At 43.3% G+C, this 26175-nt stretch overlaps 1 protein-coding gene across 1 annotated transcript in view; it reads left to right on the top strand.

Moving 5' to 3' along the window:
- celsr2 (cadherin, EGF LAG seven-pass G-type receptor 2) overlaps window positions 1–26175 on the top strand; it is a gene marked incomplete at both ends in the record, with an annotated part of 169827 nt that overhangs the window by 77941 nt on the left and 65711 nt on the right. Inside the window, one exon of the mRNA XM_084315750.1 lies at window positions 10781–11003. Coding sequence (XP_084171876.1) covers window positions 10781–11003 — 223 coding nt within the window. The remainder of the gene's footprint in view (window positions 1–10780; window positions 11004–26175) is intronic.

Raw genomic sequence — 26175 nt, 5'->3', positions numbered from 1 at the left:
GGAATAATTTATAGAAATCTTATCAAGTTTATAGACCAACAATTGGAACAAGATGAAATCTTAGAAGATATCCAATACTGATACATCTACACATGTCTAAACTACAGTGTGATCTCTCAAAAGCCCCTGCAAGGCTTTATTTATAAATTATGCTAGGCTTAATTGATTCATACGGACCTTAAATACAGAGTGAGGAGACTGGGAGGGACTGGGAGGGATTTGAGGAGCGCAAGTAGAGCAGAGGAAATGCTGTTTAAATAATTGATTGGAGTGTTAAAGGGAAAATCCACCCTAAAGTAAAATGCATATGTTATTGCTACAATACTGTACAGCTCAGTTTTAATTTGTGAACCTGAACTCTCCTTAGGCTGAACACCAGAGAGACTGGGCTCTACTTGATGAATTACATGTGGTGATTTTACTGCGATATACAGGACATTTTTCTTATTCATAGCCTTAAGCCCTACATTTAATACAAATTAATTTGGATGTAATTGCTCAAACAAAAATTTGATGAGCCCACAAAGTCGGTCACTAATTAATTATCAACGGACCCTTAAGGAGACAGTTGCCTAGATGTTGACTGAGATGTCCAGCATCACTGGAATAGCACAATGTAAATTCAGTTTTAGGGTGGCGTTTCCCTTTAAGTAAAATGCTAACTATAAAATAGCAACCTCCTCCCTCCTTGCTGTTCCAGCTCACCTAGCAACCCTGCTACTGTTCCAGTGCCCTGCACCTGTGGCACAGGGCTGACCCCGAGGAATACCCAGCGGAGAACACAGGACATGTTTTCTCTCATTTCACAGCCAAGACAACAATGCTGGGCTCAGGTGTCAACAGGGAGGAGACTGGATGCTCGACGCCAGTGTTGTGTATCCCTGCATTCTGTGCATTTTTAAAAGGCACTAAAATGGCGTTCACAGTTCCTTCCACGTGGTTAAATATGCATGTTCCAGATGTATATCTTTCAGTTCCTGATAATCGGGAGACTTATTTTTTTTATTTTTTTATTTTTTATTTTTTTCCTTTTTTACACGAAACCAGACAACACAATACAGTAACAATACTAATAAACCAGACATCACAGGACAATAACAGTAATTGTTACAAAGGGTCAGATTAAACCGAATATATATATTTATTACTTGAGATATATTGTATAATATTTGTATATCGTCTGATATCCCTTGTATATTCTTTGTACATATACACGGAATATCCCTTTACCTAGGTACAGGCCAGACCATAATATTCGTTCTCCTATTGGACAGCGACCCCCTAGGCGCCAACGGCCATACCCCCAATGTCTAGTTCAAAGTCACCGCTAAGACATGTCTCAACATGCCCAGGTTTGCGCAGTAATACGAGACAGAAATGAGGTTGGCACTAGATTATTCATTTTACGTATATATATATGTTGCAGGTGGATACAGCAGTTAGTTACCCCAACAAGTTGAAGCCTTCACCACGATACAACGTGCCGTGAAGTGGGCCCGTTTTGCCTCTAAATAGAGCCTTGAGACCGTGTGCGAATTGATAGCTAAAGTGTCAGAGTTTAACGCTGTATCGTCGAGTTCGACTTATTCTATTATAAAGTAATAGTCAATTATGTATAGTGTATCGTGCGGCTACCGTTCTACAGTGACCAGCATTACCACCGTTTCATCGTACCGAGCTAGTGTGCTTATCCAGGCTGGGCGGCCTAACCTTGTGCCGTCATCCGAGGAGCCCTAGACGAGAACCGTGTGGATATGTACACTGGATAACCTACACCGACGAATGCAGAGCCCTTTTCGGCTGGATTATATTGCTTTGGTACTGTGAGCAGAGAACCGTCTACCCCCACTACCGTGTGGGATCTACCCTGTGAGGAGCCCCGTCGAGCCCGCCTCTAGGACCCAGAGGCTGGCTAGCTTTCATCCATGCTGCAACGCATACCGGAGTATAGCTGTTGCTTTGTCTAAGGACCAAGGGATTATTGCACCGTCTCCTGTACCTGGAGTCTCTTTATTCCTCGTTGATCCAGACTTTTGCTCCCGACCATTCCTCTCCCCTGCTGGCTTACAACCGGAGGGAACCCCCTTAGTATCTCCAGCTGACCTACGAGTGTGCCTTATATAATTCTTATGCTACAGGTGGTATTAATTATACCCATCGTAATATGCTCATGGACTTACGCTCTTGACCTATTCATGCACATTCTTCGCCATACAAGCGCGACCCTAATTCTCAATACTGTAATCTACTATTGCTGCTCTTCTAATAAATATTCCAAACAGGACTTTCTTTGTTAAGCCGTGTTATTGTGTGGGTGTTCATCATATATACCGTGTACTGTATGGCCAGTAATTAAAGTACATAACTCAGTAGTGGTTTAATGATACCATACTCTCAATACAGTCAGGGAATTGTACCCCTCAGTTACAGTAATAATAATAATAATAATAATAATAATAATAATAATAATAATAATAATAATAATAATAATAATAATAATAATAATAATAACGAGAATGACAAGACCATCAATTAAATCAGAATAATGAAAAATAAAATAGTCATGTACAAATTAAATACATATACATACTGCTAAAGACATTTACAAACCCCCCCACCGCCCGCCCCCCAGAAGTATCCCACCCACCCCGCCCCCCAAAAAAATAAATATAAAGATTATATACGTGGACACTTGACACTCGCTCACTCCCCCACCCCCCCCCCCCCCCCCATCCCAGGACCTTAACAAGAGTTACATACATAATATAGTATTCAGTAATCAGTAGGGATGCTCGATATTGGCTTTTTTACCGATACCGATATTCCGATATTGTCCAACTCCAATTTCCGATACCGATATCAACCGATACCGATATATGCAGGGTTTCCCCCCAAAAAAATGGAATAATTTCAGGTAACTAATAATTTCACTGGATGCATTCAAAAGGCTTTCTAAATGTAAGCATTATCTGTGCAAAATATGATCATTAACACTTTGACTGCCGGAAAACGCTTTACAGCGTCATTCCCGGCCATGCTCAAGTTGCCGGAGGACGCTGTACAGCGTCCTTATATCAATATTTCAAAAATCTGCATTCGGATTCATATTTCCCCTCCGGTGGCCGATCGGCGCAATCGCCAAACAGGAAGTGCTATGGAGGTTGTGCTGGTCGACCATATTACTTCCGGGCACTCTGTTTGGCTCACGGGACTCGATCTCGACACAATACATAGCGATCGATTGCCAATAACTCGATAAACAACATGATTTGGACATATATACTATTATACAAGCTGGAAATGGACCCGATATTTCTACATACCATAATAGGTAAATTACTGTTCCACGCTCATCGCCCAACGGCGCGAGGAGGATACGGTAAGATTCAGCGTTATTTTTGATCGTATTCCAAACTGTTATGATGAACATATCACCCACACTAGATGAATGATATAACGCTGCCCACGGAATTATAAACGATCCCCCGCCCATCCGGTCATCATCAGATCATACGTAGATCATTCTAGAAGTACGTCCAATTGAAATTTTTTATATCGCCCCGATTGCCATCAAACTGTATTTCATCATCAATATAATGCATTTGGGGCTATATATCACGTTCTGGAGAAAGCTGCAGAAAGAGATGAAAACATACTTATACATTAGACCATACTTTACTATGAATATGTGAATGAAAAAGTTTAACGTTGCTACACAATGAACAATACATATAGGACTTTGAATGGGCCCTAATAATGGCAATGTAGCAATAGAATTTAAAAAGTTATAGCCATGCAAAGAAGGGGTACTTCTCCATAGACAAATAGAGCCGGCAACCTATGGTATATAATGAATTTAACCCATGGCACCCAAAGTGTTAAAAAAGTAAAAATGAACATTTTAAACCAACATGCATACTTTTGACAATAAATAAAATAAGAATTGGTTCTTACTTGCTTGCCTGGGTAAATAAAGGTTAAATAAATGTTTAAAAAAAAAATTGTTATTGTTTTTTTTTTTTTTACTATCGGATAATATCGGACATCCCTAGTAATCAGCTATATACGCTCTTTTAGCTTCACAACAGCAGCCATCCAGATAGCAATATTAGACTAATTGACCCCTATAACACGTGCCGTAGATATCTCCAGTAGCTCGACATAAGTGAGAATCCATACCTTCGGGCAGAGTTTGTCTGGGTGTATCCAACGTGAGGCGATACATTTTTTGGCGGCTGTGAGGCCAGCTAGAATCAGTCTTTTCTTTTTTTTAAACTTTATTTTTTAGCGTTTATCGCTTTTCTGGTCAAGCATGACCGACAGAAACAGGTTGAAATGGGATGTAGAGCAGGGGAAGACATTCTGAGAAATGACGGCAGGTCCGGGAATCGAACTCGTGTCCCCCAGATCCGTGACGAGCACGGTTTTCCCAGACGCAGAAATAGCGCCGAGATATGCGGTGAGCTACGGGAGCTCCCTAGAATCAGTCTTTTCACATGTGTAGAAGAAACGTCATTCAGTAGCAATACAGAAGGAGAAACAGGTATGGTCAGAGAGAAAATATCTGAGAGCTGAGAGGTAACATTTTCCCAAAAGAGCTCAACAGGAGGGCATTCCCAGTACATATGCATAAATGTTCCGTTGGCACCGTTTGGACATAAGGTACATCAAGAGTCAGGTCTGAGACCCATTAGATTCAATTGTCTAAGTCCTGTGAACAAAATTTAGATGAATCTGTTGGTGATCTGGGTTGCGTGAGGATAGCCGGACATTCTCCCAGACTGTATCCCAATCAAAATCTACATCCAACTCCGGGACATCCTTTCTCCAAATCGTATCCAGGGGGAGGTCTTTATACGAGGACATAAGTAAATGGCGATAAAAGTCAGAAACGAAGCCTCTTGATGTCTCTTTGTCATAAAATAATTTGTGAAATTGGTGATGTTCTAGTGGAGCGTCCCATGGAACCCCATGAGCCTTCAGAGCTGCCCTTATTTATAAATAAAAGAAAAAGGAAGTTCCTGGGAGATCATATCCGTTGGATAGATCCTGGAAAGAGCGGAGACCAGAGTTATCGAAGATATCCCCCAACGTGTGAATGCCTTTCTTTTCCCATCTAGGGTACCTAATAGGCTATTGTCCAATAAGGAGTAGATTGTTATTAAATAGAGGGGAACGCGTATGCCACCGATGGCGGTTAGTTTTAGTTAATTTCTGGGTGTCCCGCCAAGTCTGGATCACATGTGTGATAAGAGGGCCAAATCGTAAATTACATTGCTTAATTGATATGTTGGTATACACTATATCCTGAAGTCTATGGGGATACTATCTTCTCCTCCAATGGTCGCCAGAATACGGCTGCTTGAGAGTCAAACCAAGTGATCAATGGTCTCAAAGAAAAAGCTTGAAAATAATATTTGAAGTCTGGAAATGCTAAACCCCCGTCGAGTTTACTCCTCTGGGCAGTGGATATCTTTTAAGAGCGGGCGTTTGTTGTTCCAGACGAATTTATATGAGGCAGAGTGCAATTTCTGCCAGTAACCAACAGGAGGAGGTAACGGGAGCATGGAGCTGATAAAGTTAATTCTGGGTAAAATATTCATTTGAATTATTGACGCACGGGCCTGTAATGAATCTTTTAATTTTGACCACCTGTTGAATTCATTCGTAATCCTGTCACCCAAGCTGGAGTACCATCTGGCTAATAGTGGGGAATATTTCAATCCCAAGACATTTAAAGTGCTCCACCATAAGTGAACGCCACATATCAATTACCCCTGTGTCCTTGGACCAGGCCTGTAGGGCAGTGGTGGCTTGTCTCTGATCAGAGGTTTCAGTGTTTTTCGATTTATCAATCAATGGATCCCATACTGCATTAAAATCAGCTCCTACTATAAACAAGTAATCAGGTAGTTTCAACATAGCTGCAGTGAGTACAGTATAAAAGTTAGCATCATATACATTAGGGGCGTATGCAGAGATCAGAGCAATTTTTCGGTTAGAGTATTCAATTTTAGCAATAGTAATTCGACCATCTGCATCAGACCACACATCTAACAGTTTAATATTCAAACTTCGCTTCGCTATTATGGCTACTCCACGGGACTTAGTGCCAAAAGAAGAAGAACTTATGTTATGGTAAAATCTATTTGCCAGTCTTGCATTATCAGCCATTAAAAGGTGTGTTTCACTCAGTAAAGCAAGGTCCACTTCCTTCCTTTTTAGCAACGTTAGTACACTTGTGCGTTTAAGCGGTGCATTAAGACCCCCTGTATTCCAGATCAAGATATTTAAATTAGCCATTGTCTAAAAGGGCTGCAGTATGACTGAATGTAATTATTTTGGCGTAGAGCATTAGAACAGACACATATCCACTTGTTAAGGTCCTATTGAGTTCCGAGCATGAGCGTGAAAACAAAAATACCCCCCCCCCATCAGAAAACTTGTCCGATATGACCGATGACCAAGCATAACAACCACAACAACATTATGTAACTTAACCATACCAAAAACAAAAAAGGTATATTGTAACAATTTAGAAAAAGGAACCCACTTCGCTCAACATAGAGAAGAAATCTATGCAAAGTTCAATGCGAAGTTCAATGTGCAGACGATAAAAAGCAGATACATTAAAACACAGCTCGTCTTGAGTTAAACTTGAAAAAAGGCAATATGCATACCCGTCGTTGAGATAATACAGCAGAGATAAACTTTGAGCGTTACCGTTATGTTGGAACAAAAAGTTATGGTAGGCACGTGGTAACGGTAGTGTTAGCTGGGAGAGTCGGATAACCAGCACGCCTTGTACTTAGCTTAATCAGGCTCAGGGCCTGTTATACCCTGATTCACGTAGACAGCTCCGCCGAGGAGGGTCCATCCCCCTCGGCCGGGTAGGCCATCCAGGACCAGGCCTGTTACACCCCGATTCCCGTAGCCAGCTCCGCCGAGGGGGGTCCGTCCCCCTCGGTCGGGGAGGATACCATGCCGCTCCGTAGGAGGCATTGCGCCTCAGTCGGCGAGGTGAACAGGCGGTTGCATGTAACAACACTGTGGCCCATCTTTACTTTCAAGGTGGCTGGGTAGAGTAGGAAAACTTCTATGCCCTTTCCACGGGCGTAGTCCATAGCTTGAGAGAGAAGGCTCTGCGACGTTTGGCGGCGCAATCACCGAAGTCCACGGCGAATCTGAGGGGAAGGTTACCCATGGTTGGAGGGTGCTTCCTGGCCTCTCGAAGAAGAGCCTGGCGTGCAGTGAAATGCAGGCAGCAGAATATGAAGGCGCGGGTATGTTCACCCTTCTCCGGGGGACCGTTTCTGAAGATTCTGTGGGCACGCTCAATTAAGCCGTAGACTCGGACATTGCGTCTTCCATTTCGGTTCTCTAGGTCAGCCACCTTCTGTTCATAAATAAGCATCTTGTCTTTTATAGCTGAGACACCGGTGAAGTTGGACTCAAAGTTAGTCTTAACCGTGGTTATCACCTCTTCCATTCCCGAGAGCCGCGTGGTCACGCTTGCTAGCTCTGCTTGGAACGAGTCCAATCTGTTAGCTAGCTTCAGCGTGCTAGCTTCAAGTTCCTCACGGAATAAAGTTCTGATAAAATCTCTGTCTTAGGGGCGGCTAGGTGGCGCAGTGGGCAAGGCGCTCGCCACCAACGCAGGAGTTGCTGGGTTCGAGCCCAGCTCTTGGCGTTGCTACCAGCTTGGCTGGTCGTTCATACTAATACAATTGGCAGTATTAGGGGGTGGGAAGCTGGTGGGTGGGGATCGGACGTTATGGACAGCGACTCCTACAGGTCAGTTGGTGCGCCTGCGCAGTAGAATCAGGAAGCGACGGGGGCGGCGTGTCCCTCCCACGCAGACCCTCGCCGCTGAGAGATTGCGCTGTGCAGGTGAAAAGATGCGACGGCTGCCTCCTAGAGTACCGGAGGGGACACGTGATGCAAGGCTTTGTCCACATTGCAGCCGGCTAGTGGGAGGCATGGCCTAACAACGTTCGAGACAGGGGAGGGTAGAATTGGACAATACGAAATTGGGGAAGGGAGAAAAATAGAAAATGGGGAGAAAAAGTAGATACAAAAAAATAATCGGTCTTCCTCATTTAACGTTCCAGTCGGGTTCGGTATTTGTTTGGACATCCTTACGATGTGTGCTATGAATCCGACCTGAGCAGAAACCGGAAGCCATTGGAAGACTTTATTTTAACGATACTCTTGTGTAACAGAGCTGTCCTTATTTACAGACCTTTTCTGAACGTCAAAGTGACCGCAAAGGTTGACCGCTGTTAGTGAAAGTCGCCTCTCATCTGCTTAAACAGTTTAAGAGGTAGTGCGTTGCCTAGCATTGTTGACGGCAATAGAAAGGGTGAGTGACTATTTTGTTGCCCTTGAAAAAGGGGTGTTGAAATGGGTTGGAATGAAGTTCTGGCGTTGTTTCATATTGGATTGCATTTTAATCCCCATCTTTTGAGGTACCTGTACCTCTTATCTCAGTGATCCAAATGGCAGCACAGTGGTTAGCACTGTCTCCTCACATCAAGAAGGTCCTGGATTCAAACCCCAGCAGGCGGCCTTTCTGTCTAGAGTTGGCATGTTCTCCCTGTGTTTGCGTGGGTTTCCTCAGAGTACTCTGGTTTTCTCCCTCACCAAAAGACATGCATGCTAGGTTTCTTGCCATTGCCCTTGACCAAGGTACTGACATTACAACTGGAGTTGGTCCCCGGCTGCTGCTGTGTTGAGTCGGGATGGGTGAAATGCAGAGGATGAGTTTCCGCACAGGGATTAATAATGTTCAACAACAAATTAATGCAAATCAAAGAATTTCCAATGTTATTGTCGGTCGCCTAAAAACCGCAGCATCTTTTGCACCTAATTTGAATCAATATACCCCCCCCCCCCCCCCCCCCCCCTGCAACTGTAATAAAGGACATTTTGCTTTCGATGAACTTTGAATCGTGTGTGATATACTGTAATAGAGTAAACAAAAGGCCCTGTTTATCAACGGCCCATAAAGACAGGTCTTTGTCCGCAGGCTGTGTGTTGCCACTGTTACAGTACAGCACACAGCGGAAGTATTCCACGTTGCTGACCGAGTGGCTTTGACACAAATTCCAGCTCATGCGTGGAAGCATGCAGTCTCGCCATGGCAACTGCTCCAGCAGCCTCCCATCCGGAGACTTGGAGACAAATGGCACATGTGAGGCGAGCCGGGAGCCGCGTAGTACGGAGCCTCCCTCACAGTGACACAGTTTCACTCTCTCTCTCTCTCTCTATTATCCCTCACTGTGCTACGACTGCCACTCGTATCTCTTCCCCTCCCCTCTGTTTTTCTTCCTCTCACACACTGTACCGTCTGATTGTGTCTTTTGTCATCTGACGTGACCTCTCTTTTATATAGCTCGGCTCCTTCCCCTCGCGGCGTTAGACTCATGATGATGGATGCTGGAGGCGTGACGCATCTCGCCTCGTGTTAATCAGCTGTAGTGGACCATGTAAAGACACTAGCTACACTAAGTGAATTAATGAATGAATGAATGACTTTTATTTATATAGCACCCTTCACAGCACGAATGCACAGGGTGCTTTACACTATAGCTTGTATATAAAAACAAAAACAAAATGACAACAACAGACGGCAGTTAAAAACAGTGAAACCAGATTAAATAAAATAATTTAGATAAAATCATCAGTCACTTAATTTAAAAAAAAACTATGTATGACCAAAAGCCTGTCTAAACATGAGTTTTTAGTTGTTTTTTTAAAAGAGTTTTCAGAGGGGGCAAGTTCGCAAGTCCAGGGGGAGGGTGTTCCAGAGCCTTGGTGCTGTCACCTCGAAGGCTCGATAACCCCTTGTTTTTAGCCTGGACCTGGGGACCACCAGGAGGTGCTGATCGGCAGATCTGAGTGAGCGGGTCGTGTTAGTGTAGGGATGGATGAGTTTAGTGATGTAGATAGGGGCCTGACCGTGGAGTGCTCTGAAAGTAAAAGTGAGGACTTTGAAGTGAATTCTATAGTGTACCGGGAGCCAGTGCAGGGAAGCCAGAATGGGAGTGATGTGACATGATTTTTTTTGACCTTGTGAGTAGCCTGGCAGCATTTTGGACCATTTGTAGTTTGTCTGTGGATGATTTGGATTTGGAATTAATTAAGATCAAATGTTGGTGCTCTGTAAAAAAGAAAAAAAATCCTTGTTGATTTTAAATATTTTTTTGATTGTTGTTAAATCAAGTTGGTTTAATGATGGTTGCTGATTCAACTTATGTCGTGTGCCAATTTGTGTGGGTAGGAGTTATTTGTGTAAATGTTTCTGATTCACTCAACCTAGACCGACCATCTAGCTCATTGGTTCTCAAGGTGAGGTCCAGGAACCTCCTGCAGTCCGTTAAGGTCCTGTATAATTAAGAATGACTATTCTGATCGTACGTTTCACTTCCTAGTTCCACTGTTATGTCCCCACCTATAGATGGTTATGGAATCCTGGACTAAATCACATCCAACAAAATAATCTGCTGAGATGGGGGTCCCCGAGTCCAAACCTTATCAAATGGGGGTCCTTGGCCTGATGTGTACTGATTTTGGGGTCCATGACATAAACCACTGTTTTAGTTAACTCAAGTAGGAAAAATGGGTACCAACCTAAATATTTACTGTGTGAATGTGGGTGGAACGTCCCTAAGGTTGAACCCACATGACAGCCGAGCCAATGCCATTTGTCACCGACATAATACTAATTCTGATCCATTGCTCTCCACCTCTCTGTCTCAATCCATCCATCTCCCTTCAGGCGAGCGGTGTGAGCTGTCAGCCCGGTCGGGGCGCTGCGCCCCAGGAGTGTGTAAGAACGGGGGCACGTGCGTGAACCTGCTGGTCGGGGGCTTTAAGTGCGAGTGCCCGTCTGGTGGCTTTGAGAAGCCCTACTGTGAGATGACCACAAGGAACTTCCCCCCGCAGAGCTTCCTGACCTTCAAGGGCCTCCGGCAGCGATTCCACTTCACCATCTCTCTCTCGTGAGTACAGCACCACCTCTAACAGCACCACCTCTAACAGCACCACTTCTAACAGCACAACTTCTAACAGCACCACCTCTAACAGTACCACCTCTAACAGCACCACCTCTAACAGCACCACCTCTAACAGCTCCACCTCTAACAGTACCACCTCTAACAGCACCACTTCTAACAGCACCACTTCTAACAGCTCCACTTCTAACAGCACCACCTCTAACAGCACCACCTCTAACAGCACCACTTCTAACAGCACCACTTCTAACAGCACCACCTCTAACAGTACCACCTCTAACAGCACCACCTCTAACAGCACCACCTCTAACAGCACCACCTCTAACAGCACCACTTCTAACAGCTCCACCTCTAACAGCACCACCTCTAACAGCACCACCTCTAACAGCACCACTTCTAACAGCTCCACCTCTTAACAGCGCCACCTCTAACAGCACCACTTCTAACAGCTCCACCTCTAACAGCACCACAACACGCTTCTAACAGCACCATGACACACTTCTAACAGGCCACACGATTCCAACTACTGTTGTAACTGTCTGGCCTGAGCCTCTGTCCATCGGTTCTGCCATACAGTGTGTTATTGTTGTTTTTATTTGCATATAGATTTTAGTTTACCATCAGCTCCACTGAAAATGGTACAAGATATCTGGAGTGGCACATTACATTTTTTTAAATCAGTCGTTTCTGCTTAAATGATTGCCAATAACGGCATTCGTTATTAACACAACATAGGCTGATCTGGGGGATGGCTATTAAATCCTTGCACGATCAAGCTGAAATTGACGTCAAATTGCTCTTACCTTTGGCTGGTTGGATTCCACAAAGAATTTTCCAATTATTTGATCGCCATCTGGTAGATCATATGTCCATTGGCCCATGCCATAAATCCTTTACTGCATAATGAATTCGGCATCTCAAAGAGTATTCCATGCGATCGAGTGAAGTCCTCGCTTCAGACAAACAGAAAAGTCCGCCCGGAGCGTAAACAGTGTGACACCAGGTCTGCAACAGGGGTTACTGCATTCTCGAGACAGCGCCACTACCAGGATCTGGCCGGTACTGCACCTTCGGACTCCCAATATGCCTTTTCCAGCCAAAATACAGCTCTGTGACAGTGAATAGGGTATTAATATCGAGAAGAAAAAAAGACAAACGAACCAAAAACGTAATATTACGTGGCTGGCACCCAAGGGTTGTCGGGCAAACGCGTAATATTACGTGGATGGCCCCGAATGAGTTAAGGTGAAAGCTGGAGGGGTGTGTGTGTGTGTCATTAATATTATTAGGGGCGGCTAGGTGGCGCAGTGGGCAAGGCGCTCGCCACCAACGCAGGAGTTGCTGGGTTCGAGCCCAGCTCTTTTATTATTAATATGTTTACTCCTATTCCATTCAATGATGCTATTCTTGACAGTCACATCTGTAATATGGTGGTTGTAATACAAGGATGATTTAGAGCAATGGTTCTCAGCTGGCATGCCTTGAAGTTAAGGCTGGGCGATATGGCCTAAAAAAAAATCTGATAAAAAGAATTTTAATCCGATTTACGATTTGTATCGATTTTTTTCTCTTGAAAACTAGAAATGGAAAGGAAATCATTCAAATAACCTTTGTTTTTATTTGACACCAAAAAATTATCAAACCAAGATGAATTTCCCTATTGGGATTGAAATGCAAACCTAACTTTCACCAATCTTCACTTAAAAAAATTATTATATAATATATATATATTTATTTATTTATTTATTTATTTATTTATTATATTTATTTATATTTATATTTATATATATATAAAAGGTTGCTCTTGATCAAACAAAGATGAATGTCCCTATTGGGATTAATAGTGCAATAACTTGCTTTTTCACCAAACTTCACTTAAAACAAATAAAAGGTGCCTCTTGATCATCAAAAAAGAATGAATTTCCCTATTGGGATTAATAAAGTGCAAATCTAACTTTGACCAAACATCACTTTTTGTAAAATAAAAGGTGACTCATAAAAAAATATATATATATATATAAATATATATATATATTATTTTTTTAAAAGATCGATTTTTTTTTAATTGTCCTAAATCATTCATTCGAATTAATCAATCACATTTATTAATCGCCCAGCCCTACTTGAAGTCACGCCTAATGAAGTAACACCTCATATATATGTACTGCAAATAAATACATTTCTTCACTAAAAACAATACATTTCGCTCCTTGGCCAGGAACTGCCCGTATTTTGCTATCCCCTATGCTTTATATCAGTGCTTCCCAATCCTCTCCTCGGAGCACCCCAGCCGTTCCATGTATTTGTTAAATTCCACCACCAGCACACCTGATTCATCTTAACAAGCCCTTTATTAGTTGAATGAGGTGTGCTGGTGGTGGAATTTAACAAATACATGGAACGGCTGGGGTGCCTCGAGGAGAGGTTTGGGAACCACTGCTTTATATGACATTTATTATGTCTGCCTGGAAACCTTTATTCTTCTAGAATTGTTCTACCTGGGAGGCTTTATTCTTCTAGAATTGTTCCAAGTAGTAGCCAAGCACATACTCTTCCATAGCATACGCCTTCAGTTGATCATGACAAAACCTTGACGATTAAAAAGCCTCTATAATTTAGTAAATAGTATTCCCATGGCTGGTGTTGAGCTGTAGCCAGCCAGCTAGCGTTGATGCTATTCAATGCTATCAACATTAGCTAAATAGCTAACCAACTAAATACAATAGACGGTGGTATCCTGAGGTAACGTTAAATACAGACAACGTTTGCTAGTCGAAAGGACTGGACACAGGGACAAGTTAAACATCAATCAATTAAATTAATACAACACAGGTAGTTTGAGCTGTGCGCACCATCCGCGGTCTCTCTCTCTAGTCTCCTTTGGAAACTAACGTTAAGTTAGCTCAAAAGCACAGAACCGGACAACAAGCAACAAACAACAATAACACTTCCGGTCTGGGGGTTTCAAAATAAAAGTGCGACGTCTAAAACAGGAAAGACATTTATTTTGTACATTTGTGGCACGCACTTATTTCTTGAGACGTTTTTGTTTTTACGGAAAACTTTTGTCCCGTGTCTTATAAATGGCCTTTTCCAGTGTTTAGCATTGTTTCCTAGCAATGGGGGTTTATATCAATGGGGTCTGTTTCTCTAATTCTCATTTTGACTCATCAGTCTAGTCTCGAGTTCACGAGATCCTCCCTCACTCAACTAAGCCATTCTGATTTTACTGTTTTGCTGACGTGAGTAAGGCACTGGTTGTAGTCACTGCTAGGGATGGGTACCTTTCACATTTGAACCGATACCGGTACCTGTGAATCGATACCGGTACCCAACGGTACCTTTTTTCTGTACTTTAGTCTCGAGACATTTAATTTACCTACCTCAGTCGTAAAAAAAATCCAAACTTCAAATAACTACAATTTCGACAGTTTTCGGCTTGTCATTGCTCCGACTGCTTTGTTGTTGAATCAAGTCAAATCCTAGGTAAGCATATATTGTGCGTGTGAACGTTGACATGAAATGAAAAAAGTAAAAAAAAATTAAAAGTAAAACTTTTTTCGGTATCTCACTTGATTCGATACTCCGTAGTACCGACGTGTTTCGGTTCGGTACTTCAAAAGTACCGAATTCGGTACCCATCCCTAGTCACCGCCCACAATCAACAATTCGCTCAACAACAGAGTGGAATTACTTCCTCAAACGGGTTGACGTGCGCGGGTGCTGACAGGCCGCAGAGAACGAGAGAGAGATAGAGAGGGAGAGAAAGAGAGAGGGACACACACAACCTCCCGACCGCGTGTGGCAGTGTATGTAAATGTGGGCGCGCGGGGATGGAGTTTCTCCCCTGCAGTCGAGAGCACTCGCATATCACTGTCAAAATATCGTTGCGCACGCTCATATTCCGATCCGTGCAATAATATTCACAGGGGTATATATTGTCATTTGAAACAAGTTACCAATGCATTGTCCCATGGGATTATGCCCCCCCGCGGTGAAATTAATTAGTATCCCCCTCAATCTTTCTATCTCTCTCTCTGTCTGCCAGTCGCAGACTGTGGGTGACTGTCACTCAAATCGCTTATGGGCGGAGCCCAGCATAAAACAGCTTGAAATCTTGAAGTGGACAAATTTTGCTTTAGAGTACTTGATTAAAAATATAAAACAATGATTTTTTTTTTTTTTACTTTACAGATGTGTTCCATAGACTCAGGAATTGTGTAAAGTTGCCCAAATAGTGAAAGGAAAAGCAATGCATGTCCCCTTTAAATGAAAACTAAATGAAAACGAAAAAGATCAAAATCGTTTTCGTCTGGACATGGTCATAGTGTATGCTTTGCCGATCTGTTGGAGGAGGGGAGGTGCTCTGCATCAAACAGATGAGCTGTGAATCCTGAACACACACGGACACAGTGCCTCCATGTTAATACTGAACACACGCGGACACAGTGCCTCCATGTTAACACTTTGGTTGCCTAAGGTTAAATTCATGATATACCATAGATTGCCAGCGCTATTTGTCTATGGAGAAAGTCCCCTTCTTTGCAGGGCTATAACTTTTTAAATTCTATTGCTACATTGCCATTATTAGGGCCCATTCAAAGTCCTATATGTATTGTTTATTGTGTAGCAACTTTAAACTTTTTCATTCACATATTCATAGTAAAGTATGGTCTAATGTATAAGTATGTTTTCATCTCTTTCTGCAGCTTTCTCCAGAACGTGATATATAGCCCCAAATGCATTATATTGATGATGAAATACAGTTTGATGGCAATCAGCGCGATATAAAAAATTCCAACTAGACGTACTTCTAGAAGTTACTACACGTCATCTGATGTTGACCGGATGGGCGAGGGGGCGTTTATAATTCCGTGGGCAGCGTTATACCAATCATCTAATGTGGGTCAAATGTTGATAATAGCAGTTATATCGAAGACGGTAACGTTACACGCTGAAACTCACCCCAGTCTCCGCGCGCCGTTGGGCGATCATCGTCGAGTAGAAATTTTATCATTATGGGATATATTTTTACCCGGTCCATCTCCAGCTTGTATAATGGTATATACGTCCAAATCATGTTGTTTATCGAGTTATTGCCAATCGATCACCGTGTAGCGTGACGAGCCAGAGTCCCATGAACTATAGCGAGCGCCCGGAAGTACTACGGTCGTCATGACAACCTCTATTCAACATCCTGTTTGGCGATTGCGCCGATCGGCCACCAGATGGCGCTCCTGAACCGCCAGAGAGCTCAGTGGGTCCTGCTGGCGTGTAGCTTTATGCCAAGCAAGCAGTGCAAAAATTTACCGTAGTGGCATGCAGTAATGCGCCTTTCATTTTCGCGGAAATAGGCTGTCTATTGCCATTCTCTTTGACAAACTCTAACCTTAACCAGCTCCTTAACAACGCCTAAACTTAACCGTTCTAACCTTAACCAACTCCGAAACAATGCCTAACCTTAACCTTAACCTTAACCATGCCTAACCTTAACCATAGAAATTATATTGCCATTCTCTTTGACAAACTCTAACCTTAACCAGCTCCTTAACAGCGCCTAAACTTAACCGTTCTAACCTTAACCAACTCCGAAACAATGCCTAACCTTAATCGGCGAAAGAATACACGTTAAAAAAAAATCACGTTAAAAAATATTTTCGATGGGATTCGAACTCGCCAGCAAACAAGCCATAGGATCCACAGCCATGTGTCCTTGCCAATTGAGCTATTTGTTGGATACTGAATAAGGGGCGGTGACTTATATATATTGAGCTCCGCTCGTGTCGCATGCGCGGGCACCTCGCGCGAGCACGCCGGCGCACGCACGCACCTGAGCGAGCACGCCGCCGCCGGTGCACGCACGGTAGCATTTGTCTGAAAAGAAGGGCGCTTTACCGCACTAGCGTGCGGTGACGAATGCGGAAGCATTTTTGCACTGCTTGCTTGGCATTAACGTACAGGCGTCCTGCTGGTGGATCTCAGGCCAGCGGAGGGGACATATGAATCCGATCGCAGATTTTTGAAATATTGATATAAGGACGCTGTACAGCGTCCCCCGGCAACTTGAGCATGGCCAGCAATGACGTGAAAAGACGTTTCATGGCAGTAAAAGTGTTAATACTGAACACACATGGACACAGTGCCTCCATGTTAATACTGAACACACACAGTGCCTCCATGTTAATACTGAACACACAGAGTGCCTCCATGTTAATACTGAACACACAGTGCCTCCATGTTAATACTGAACACACGCCGACACAGTGCCTCCATGTTAATACTGAACACACAGTGCCTCCATGTTAACACTTTGATCGCCAGGGTTAAATTCATAATTTACCATCCCTCGCCAGCCCTATTTAACATGGAGAAGTTCCCCTTCTTTGCAGGGCTATAACTTTTTAAATTGTATTGCTAAATTGACATTACTATGGCCCATTCAACGTCCTATATCTATTGTTCAGGGTGTAGCAACGTTATACTTTTTCATTCATACTAAAATACGGTCTAAAGTATAAGTATGTTTTTATAGTTTTCTGCAGCTTTCTCCAGAACTTGATTTATAGCCCCAAATGCATTATATTGATGATGAAATACAGTTTGATAGGAATCTGTGCGAGATATAAAATTTCAACTGGACGTGCTTCTAGGAGTTACTAAGTATGATCTGATGTTGACCGGATGGGCGGGGGGTCGTTTATAATTCCGTGGCCAACGTTATATCATTCATCTAGTGTGGGTGATATGATCATCAGAGCAGTTTATATCGAACACGTTAAAAAATAACGCTGAATCTTACCGTATCTTCCTCGCGCCGTTGGACGATGAGCGTGGAACTGAAATATTCCTATTATGGGATGTAGAAATATCCGATCCATTTCCAGGTTGTATAATAGTATATACGTCCAAATCATGTTGTTTATCGAGTTATTTGCAATCGATCGATGTCCAGTGTGTCAAGATGGAGTCCCGCTAACGATAGCGAGTGCCCGGACGAAATATGGGTGAGCACCACTTCATCCGCATCACTTCCTGTTTGGGCGATCCGCCGATCGGCCGCCAGATGGCGCTCTTGAACCGTTGGAGAGTTGAGAGGGGCTCAACAGTACATATCATGTCTCCGGGGGAGAAATATGATTTCGATCACAGATTTTTGAAATATTGATATCAAAGACGCTGTCCAGCGTCTTCGGCAGAATGAGCATGGCGGGGAAAGACGCTGCCCAGCGTCTTCGGCGATTAAAGTGTTAATACTGAACACACAGTGCCTCCATGTTAATACTGAACACACACAGTGCCTCCATGTTAACACTTCCAGTGCCGTTCACGTAGAACTACATTTTTGTCGTCCGATCGTTGAGTGCCGGAAATGTAGAGCTACGTTTCTGTCACGGTATTTCTTTTATTATCTATTGCCATTCATAATTCAGCGGGGCACCTTGTGCATACTGTTCTGAGTGTGTCTGAGCTGGCAGACAGTATTATACCGCCCTCTTAACGCCTTCGGCCAGTAATGCACCCCGTTAGAAACGGGTTGGTTTCTTTTCTTTACCGAGCTGTGGCATGTGGGCGGGTCCTAAACACTCCGGCAAAACACACGCTTCTAGGGATGGTTTGGACTACTGACCCCGCCCGCCCGTTGAAGTGCAATGCCCAATAATGTCGGAGACGGGATCGCTGTGGATAACTGGAATGGCGATGAGATTATTGGATAATTTTTTTTGCATTACTTCAGAGGCCAGGTAAGGACACCATATATGAAAGCTTGCGTTGATCTGATATTTATTTCTACTGCGATTGAAGCTATCTCTGTTATAGCTGTTTGGCTGTATGCTGTTGGGTTGCAGGAGGGGTGGGGGGCGCACCGGTCTAAGCCACATTGCATGCATGCACAACAAAGGATAATAGTGATGATCTAGATTTGATTTCAGGAAGATCCGATAATCAGGCGAAAAATTACGACGTGTTTATTGAATTACACAAAAACGCTGTTTTCGTGTCTGTTCCCTGGAATTGCTCAGAAGCGGCCGGACTATGTTCATATTCAAAACTGTATAAAACGGAAATGTACGGATGAAAAAAGAATCAGTTTTTTGCGTGTTGACCAGAAGCAGCTCAATGAGACTCGACGGCGTTATTAGACCCATAGCTATACTATAAAATATAGGTTTAGGTCTACAAAGTACAACTACGTTTACATGGGGTTAATGGACGGCACGGAAGTGGTCACTTCCTGGAAGGGGCGTGGCACTCAATGTGTTAATACTGAACACACGTGGACACAGTGCCTCCATGTTAATACTGAACACACACAGTGCCTCCATGTTAAATACTGAACACACGCGGACACAGTGCCTCCATGTTAAATACTGAACACACACGGACACAGTGCCTCCATGTTAATACTGAACACACAGTGCCTCCATGTTAAATACTGAACACACAGAGTGCCTCCATGTTAATACTGAACACACACAGTGCCTCCATGTTAATATTTAACACACGCAGACACAGTGCCTCCATGTTAATACTGAACACATAGTGCCTCCATGTTAATACTGAACACACAGTGCCTCCATGTTAATACTGAACACACGCGTACACAGTGCCTCCATGTTAACACATTCGGGGCCAACCACGTATATATACGTGTTTCGGATCCAACGCTTGACGGCCAACCACTTATATACGTGGTAAGGTTGTTTTGGCTTTTATTCCATTGTAATATCCTACTCAATGTCACCCTGCGGCACTGCAGATTTACCCTACTCTTGGAATTCGGAAAAGTGCATTACCGGCCAGATCCTCGTAGGGGCGCTGTCTCGATAATGCAGTGTTCCCTGTTACAGACCGGTGTTTTTTTTTTATAGTATGAATGGAATTTTTCTGTTAGCCTAAAGCTATGCGTGTAGCCGATGGCCTGGAATAGTTTTTGGGACGCTGAATTCAGTATGCAGTAAAGGAATATATCATCAGCCAATGGACATATGGATCTACCAGATGGCGATCGATAACTGGGAAATTCTTTTTGGGATCCAACCGGCCACAGGTAAGAGCTTTGTCACGTAAATTACATGCTGATCAGGCCTTGTTATCATACTCAACCAGCCGATCAGCGAATAAGGCTACTGAGGCTAATGCCGTTATTGGTAATCAATAATCACAAACGACGTCCCCCGCCCCCCCATTTCATGCATTCATGGTGGACCATGATACCGACAATATGCATTTTGAGTTTTAGCTCTAGCTTGTCTATAGCCGAAACGCCATTCGATTTAACGTTATTAGCTTAGCACCCTTTATCTCGCGTTCCAGGCAATACCCCAGAACATTCTGCTATAACGTTCATATTCACAACGCTATAAAATGGGAACGTATTGATGAATACATTTTTTTATTTAAGGCATATTGAAGGGACGGTTTAGACTGTGTCAATTGACAATGAGAATGGACAGATAGCAATAATATAAAGTATAGATTTAGCTCTACAAACAGCCTCACGCACAATGAAAGTTTGTTTTGATATGCTGGCGATTAGACGGATCCCAAAAATCATTCCGTTCCATGAAATTTAAGAAACAAACTACCGCAACATGATGCACGTCATTCTGTTTGATATCAATCACAACAAAGGTCTCACCTCTTGAAGGTATCACAGAGAGACATGTCCTGCTACTCTGCTTCACTTATTGTAATCTGTGTCACATTAGACCTGCTTGGCAGAGGGGTAGAAACAAATAATCTGTCGGGGTGAAAGTGATACGTCTTTGTGAGTTTTATGGAAGTGGCCTTTCTTTTGCACGGGGCTCGGGTGGCAGGTCTATTTGATGGAGAACCGCCCAGACCAGTTTTAGAAAGCCTCAGCTTAACGTTATATTTCACAAACTGCTCAGAGAGAACAGTTGAAGTAGCTGGTCTATAAAGCTGCCGATATGGAAAGCTTGAGGCAAGTGAGACACCTGTGTTACCTCATCCAGCATTGATCAGGTTTCTGTCGTAAAAGCTTTTCTCATGACTTAACAGCACAATGATCTGGAGCCTGTTTACTCAACGTCAGAAAGACTCAAGTCTATTGTGGGTCTCGTTGCTCTCTGCTGTGCTGGTCTGGCCCCGGTCCAGGCTCCCATATGAGGAACAGTGTAATTGGGGCAACTTTATGTTGATTTTATTTGTGTTGGTTCATTTGTTGATTACTCACATTTTGATTGTTGATATTTGGTCCATTTTGAAAAACATAATTCCATAACCACCTATATAGATGAGGCATGTTGTAACATAGCAAATGATAAAAACAGCTACAATTGAAATATTTAAGCATCAAATAAGTCCTCATTACTATACACCCCCCAAACTTATATTTTTTAAATAACATTTCAACTAGATTATATTTCCTCGTATTCTGGCACAATGATGGATACAGGCTTGGTTCACAGATCCCCTCAACGTTTATGTCATACACTCTTAAAGTGGCCCGTAGTCAACACCCTACTGCCACCTTGCTTCATGTGGTTCATAGATCAGTACAAATTGCTCACAACCTCAACATCGATCTAACCTTGTTGTTTTCAGACCACGGAGAAGCAGCCTCCAGTCTAAATGATACTTCACTTACTTTTTCAGATGTTAGAAATTATACATTTGTTGCTAAAATAATGAAATCCATATAATTATTTGACACTATTCCATCTTTTATCTACGGATTTTTTTTCTCACCAGCCAAACATGTCTTCTGCCTCGGACCACATCGCGTGCCATGTCACTGCTTCTACATAATGGTGGACGGGTTGTTATTTTAGCTGATGGCTGCCTAATGTGACATGTAATGATGCCAGTAGAGCTAGTATTTAGTTCCGGCTGATTACTCTCATAGCTCAGATGGCTCGGGGGGGCCGACGTGGAGAAGCCTTTAAATCGATACTGAAGAGAGGGAGGCTGAGCCGGAGCTGGCAGAGAATAATCAGCCTTGATGGAATTCTTTCGTTCTGTTACATTTATAATAGCCTCCCTGTGCACTTTGATTATGCTGTTCTAATCAGTCGGAGCATCAGCGCATGCTTTTTCCTCCTTCTCGCTTCCTTCTGAGGTCAGGATGATCATTTCCCTCAGTAAGCAGGTCAGCCGAGTTGTGCCCCATGGCTGGAGGCTCCAGGATAATGTACAAACATCAGCATGCAACATACACCCCCCCCCCCCCCCCCCCCCCACCCCCCCGAGCCTCAGAGGCTAAATCTTCCCAACATTCTGGAGGAGCATCCCCAGTTATTTCGGTTTTGCTAATCTCAGCCTGTCTGAAATAATTCTGATGCAGCTGTCTGACGATAATGATGTTTACATGCAGACTGTCTGACGATAATGATGTTTACATGCAGGCTGTCTGACGATAATGATGTTTACATGCAGACTGTCTGACGATAATGATGTTTACATGCAGACTGTCTGACGATAATGATGTTTACATGCAGACTGTCTGACGATAATGATGTTTACATGCAGACTGTCTGACGATAATGATGTTTACATGCAGACTGTCTGACGATAATGATGTTTACATGCAGACTGTCTGACGATAATGATGTTTACATGCAGCTGTCTGACGATAATGATGTTTACATGCAGACTGTCTGACGATAATGATGTTTACATGCAGGCTGTCTGACGATAATGATGTTTACATGCAGACTGTCTGATGATAATGATGTTTACATGCAGACTGTCTGATGATAATGATGTTTACATGCAGACTGTCTGATGATAATGATGTTTACATGCAGACTGTCTCCCCAACTCCACTGAAAAGTAGTTGAGCTGCTGCACTGAATTCATATTAATTAATTAATTAATTAATGGTGTTTATATGCACCAGAAAATGACAATCCGGTTCAGTTAGATGGGGGTTCAGGGTCCAGTTTTATTACTCTATTTAAGGTGTTTGCTGAATCAGACTCCTTGGCTTGACTGGTAGGCTCCTTGGCTTCACTGGTAGGCTCCTTGGCTTCACTGGTAGGCTCCTTGGCTTCACTTGTAGGCTCCTTGGCTTCACTGGTAGGCTCCTTGGCTTCACTTGTAGACTCCTTGGCTTCACTTGTAGACTCCTTGGCTTCACTGGTAGGCTCCTTGGCTTCACTTGTAGACTCCTTGGCTTCACTTGTAGACTCCTTGGCTTCACTGGTAGGCTCCTTGGCTTCACTTGTAGACTCCTTGGCTTCACTTGTAGGCTCCTTGGCTTCACTGGTAGGCTCCTTGGCTTCACTTGTAGACTCCTTGGCTTCACTTGTAGGCTCCTTGGCTTCACTTGTAGACTCCTTGGCTTCACTTGTAGACTCCTTGGCTTCACTTGTAGACTCCTTGGCTTCACTGGTAGGCTCCTTGGCTTCACTTGTAGGCTCCTTGGCTTCACTTGTAGACTCCTTGGCTTCACTGGTAGGCTCCTTGGCTTCACTTGTAGACTCCTTGGCTTCACTTGTAGGCTCCTTGGCTTCACTGGTAGGCTCCTTGGCTTCACTGGTAGGCTCCTTGGCTTCACTGGTAGGCTCCTTGGCCTGGTCTGGTACCGGTGACACCCTCGGCAAAGCACTGGGGACGCTTTAACCTTTGAGTATACATTTTCCTTTACTGTCAGCCTTGCAGAAACCACAAATGCCAAGGAGCCACGCAAATGGCTCTCAATTCTGACAGATTCAGGATTTGCAAATTGAATAAATGATCACTGTGTGGTAACTCAGGGGGATGGTTGAGGGTATATTATGGCATCGTTTGTCACATCCCCTGTTCTTGTTAGTCCTGGTCCTGGATACGTTGTTATATGAGCTCATTTGGCACCATGGTCCTCGGGGTAGGAAGTACAGAGGTGCAATGGTGTATCCATGTGTCCAACTGTTAAAGGGTACTGCCACCCATTTAAGAATTAACACTGCAACTGTGAATGCTCGGTTTCCCTTCGTCACCAGTCTTGATTTTGGAATCTTAAGGCAGATTTGACTGTTGGATCTGAGGGATCTGGAGCTGGCTGATTAGACCAGGAGTTCCTTTATTTAAGCTGGGGCAAGACCGTTTAGGGCTTTGTAAGTGAACATGAGGATCTTGAAATGTATTCTTTGTTTTACCGGGAGCCAGTGTAGAGATGCAAGGGATCCAATCACCCTTGGATGATGAAATAAGAAATGTGATTTTATTATTTCAATGAGCATGTAAATATATTTATTTTATAGTAAATGCCAGTCTGAGAAAATAATTATGCCAAGATGAACTGGCATTGGGAAGGACTGGGCTTAGACAGGTCCATGGGGAGCAGTATACTACTCTGCTCATAACGCACCACCACCTCGATGCCAAGGTTGCTGTGGCAGCTTAACATAGAGGGCGCTGTGCCCCAGGTGTTCGTCAGGGGGTTGTAAGGCCTCCGCACTACGCAGGCGGCTAGCACCATCAAAGCCACCCACCTAGGAGAGGAACGGTGATGGATGAGTGGAATGTTTCAGTGTGTTTGAATGGCACAGGTGTATTTTTGTGCAACTCCCCACTTAGACTTGGACTCCCAGCAATCAGAGTCCACTGGTTTTGTGTTGTTACTGTGATAACTCATATAGCTACAGTCGGGTCAATAAATATTTGGACATCAACACAATGGATTTGAAATTAAACAATCAAGATGTGCTTTAAGTCTTTAATTTGAGGGCATTCACATCCAAATCAGGTGAATGGTGTAGGAATTACAACAAATTCTATATGTGCCTCCTCCTTTTTAAGGGCCCAAAAGTAATTGGACAATGGACCTATCTCAAACCCTGCCCTCTTTTCTTGATCCTCCACTCACAACTTTGTTTGTCCGAGGTAAGCGACAGTTGTGATTGGAGGATCAAGAAAAGAGGGCAGGGTTTGAGATAGGTATATTGGCTGCTCAGCTGTTCCAGGTGTGTGTTATTCCCTCATTATTACATGGCGTTTTAACATTCGCCGAAATGCTTGATTGTGATCGGTCAATAGCCCCAGACAGCGGTGAATTATTTTTCGATAACCACCGGTGATTATTGTTTTTCGCAGCTGGAGTAATCAAGCCCCACTGACACACACTGTTTCAGTGGAATCAGACACACCTGCCGGGCTGCCCGCGATAATAATAATCACTTTATTTGGGCTGACAGAGCCACAGAATAACTGCGTCTGCATTTGATCTCGTCTTGTCGATTTTGTTAAATGAATTAGGTATATTGTTAGTAAGTTAGCCATGTAATAAGCGGGATAATGTATAGCTATACTCGGTCATCATCGCAAAATAATTTACCTTCACTGACGTTTAAAATACCTCGCCGAGGCGCCTCTGTATTTTAAACTCTGTCGGTCAATTATTTTGCGACAATGACCTCGTAGCTATACATGATCCCTTACTTATTTAATTTACAAGGAGCAGATAAAAGTTCTAGAGTTCATTTCAAATGTGGTATTTGCATATGGAATCTGTTGCTGTCAACTCTCAATGTGAGGTCCACAAAGCTGTCACTATTGGTGAACACCCATCATTGAGCTGAAAAATCTAAAACTCATCAGAGAGATAGCAAAAGCATTAGGTGTGGCCAAAGAATACGGCGCACTGGTGGGCTCAGCAACACCAAAATACCCGGAAGACCACAGAAAACAACTGTGGTGGATGACAGAATAATTATTTCCCTGGTGAATAAAAACCCCATCACAAAAGTTGGCCAGATCAAGAACACTCTTCAGGAGGTGGCTGTATTTGTGTCAAAGTCAACAATCAAAAAGAGAAGTGTTGTGGAATATTTAAAATGAGCCATCGACAGTGAACTGTAGAAATCGGATCAAGTAATTTGTTTATAAAAACATAGAACATGGTTTAATATCTGTGCTTCCACAGAGATCAGTTTATAGAGAGACACAACATGTTAACACACGAGCGTCTGACCAAAAAGTTACCCTAGAGGTCTGGTCAGACGTACATTAATACACAATTGAAAGACGTAACACAAGACATTCAGATATGACTGAAAGGTAAACAAAATGGGCCCAGTTAGGGAAATCCTTTGTTATGGCTTAGCTAGGGAGATAAATAACCTTGGCTACAGCTCCCACACTGGAGTCCTTAAAGAGACACACACCAGTCAAGCTGTACAAAGATAGAATATGTATTTTCACACAGAAGTATAGA

Source organism: Notolepis coatsorum (genome assembly GCF_963971535.1).
Source record: "Notolepis coatsorum genome assembly, chromosome: 6".
Lineage (NCBI taxonomy): Eukaryota > Metazoa > Chordata > Actinopteri > Aulopiformes > Paralepididae > Notolepis > Notolepis coatsorum.
Note: the sequence above shows the minus strand (reverse complement) of the source record. Positions and strands in the feature narration are given on the sequence as shown.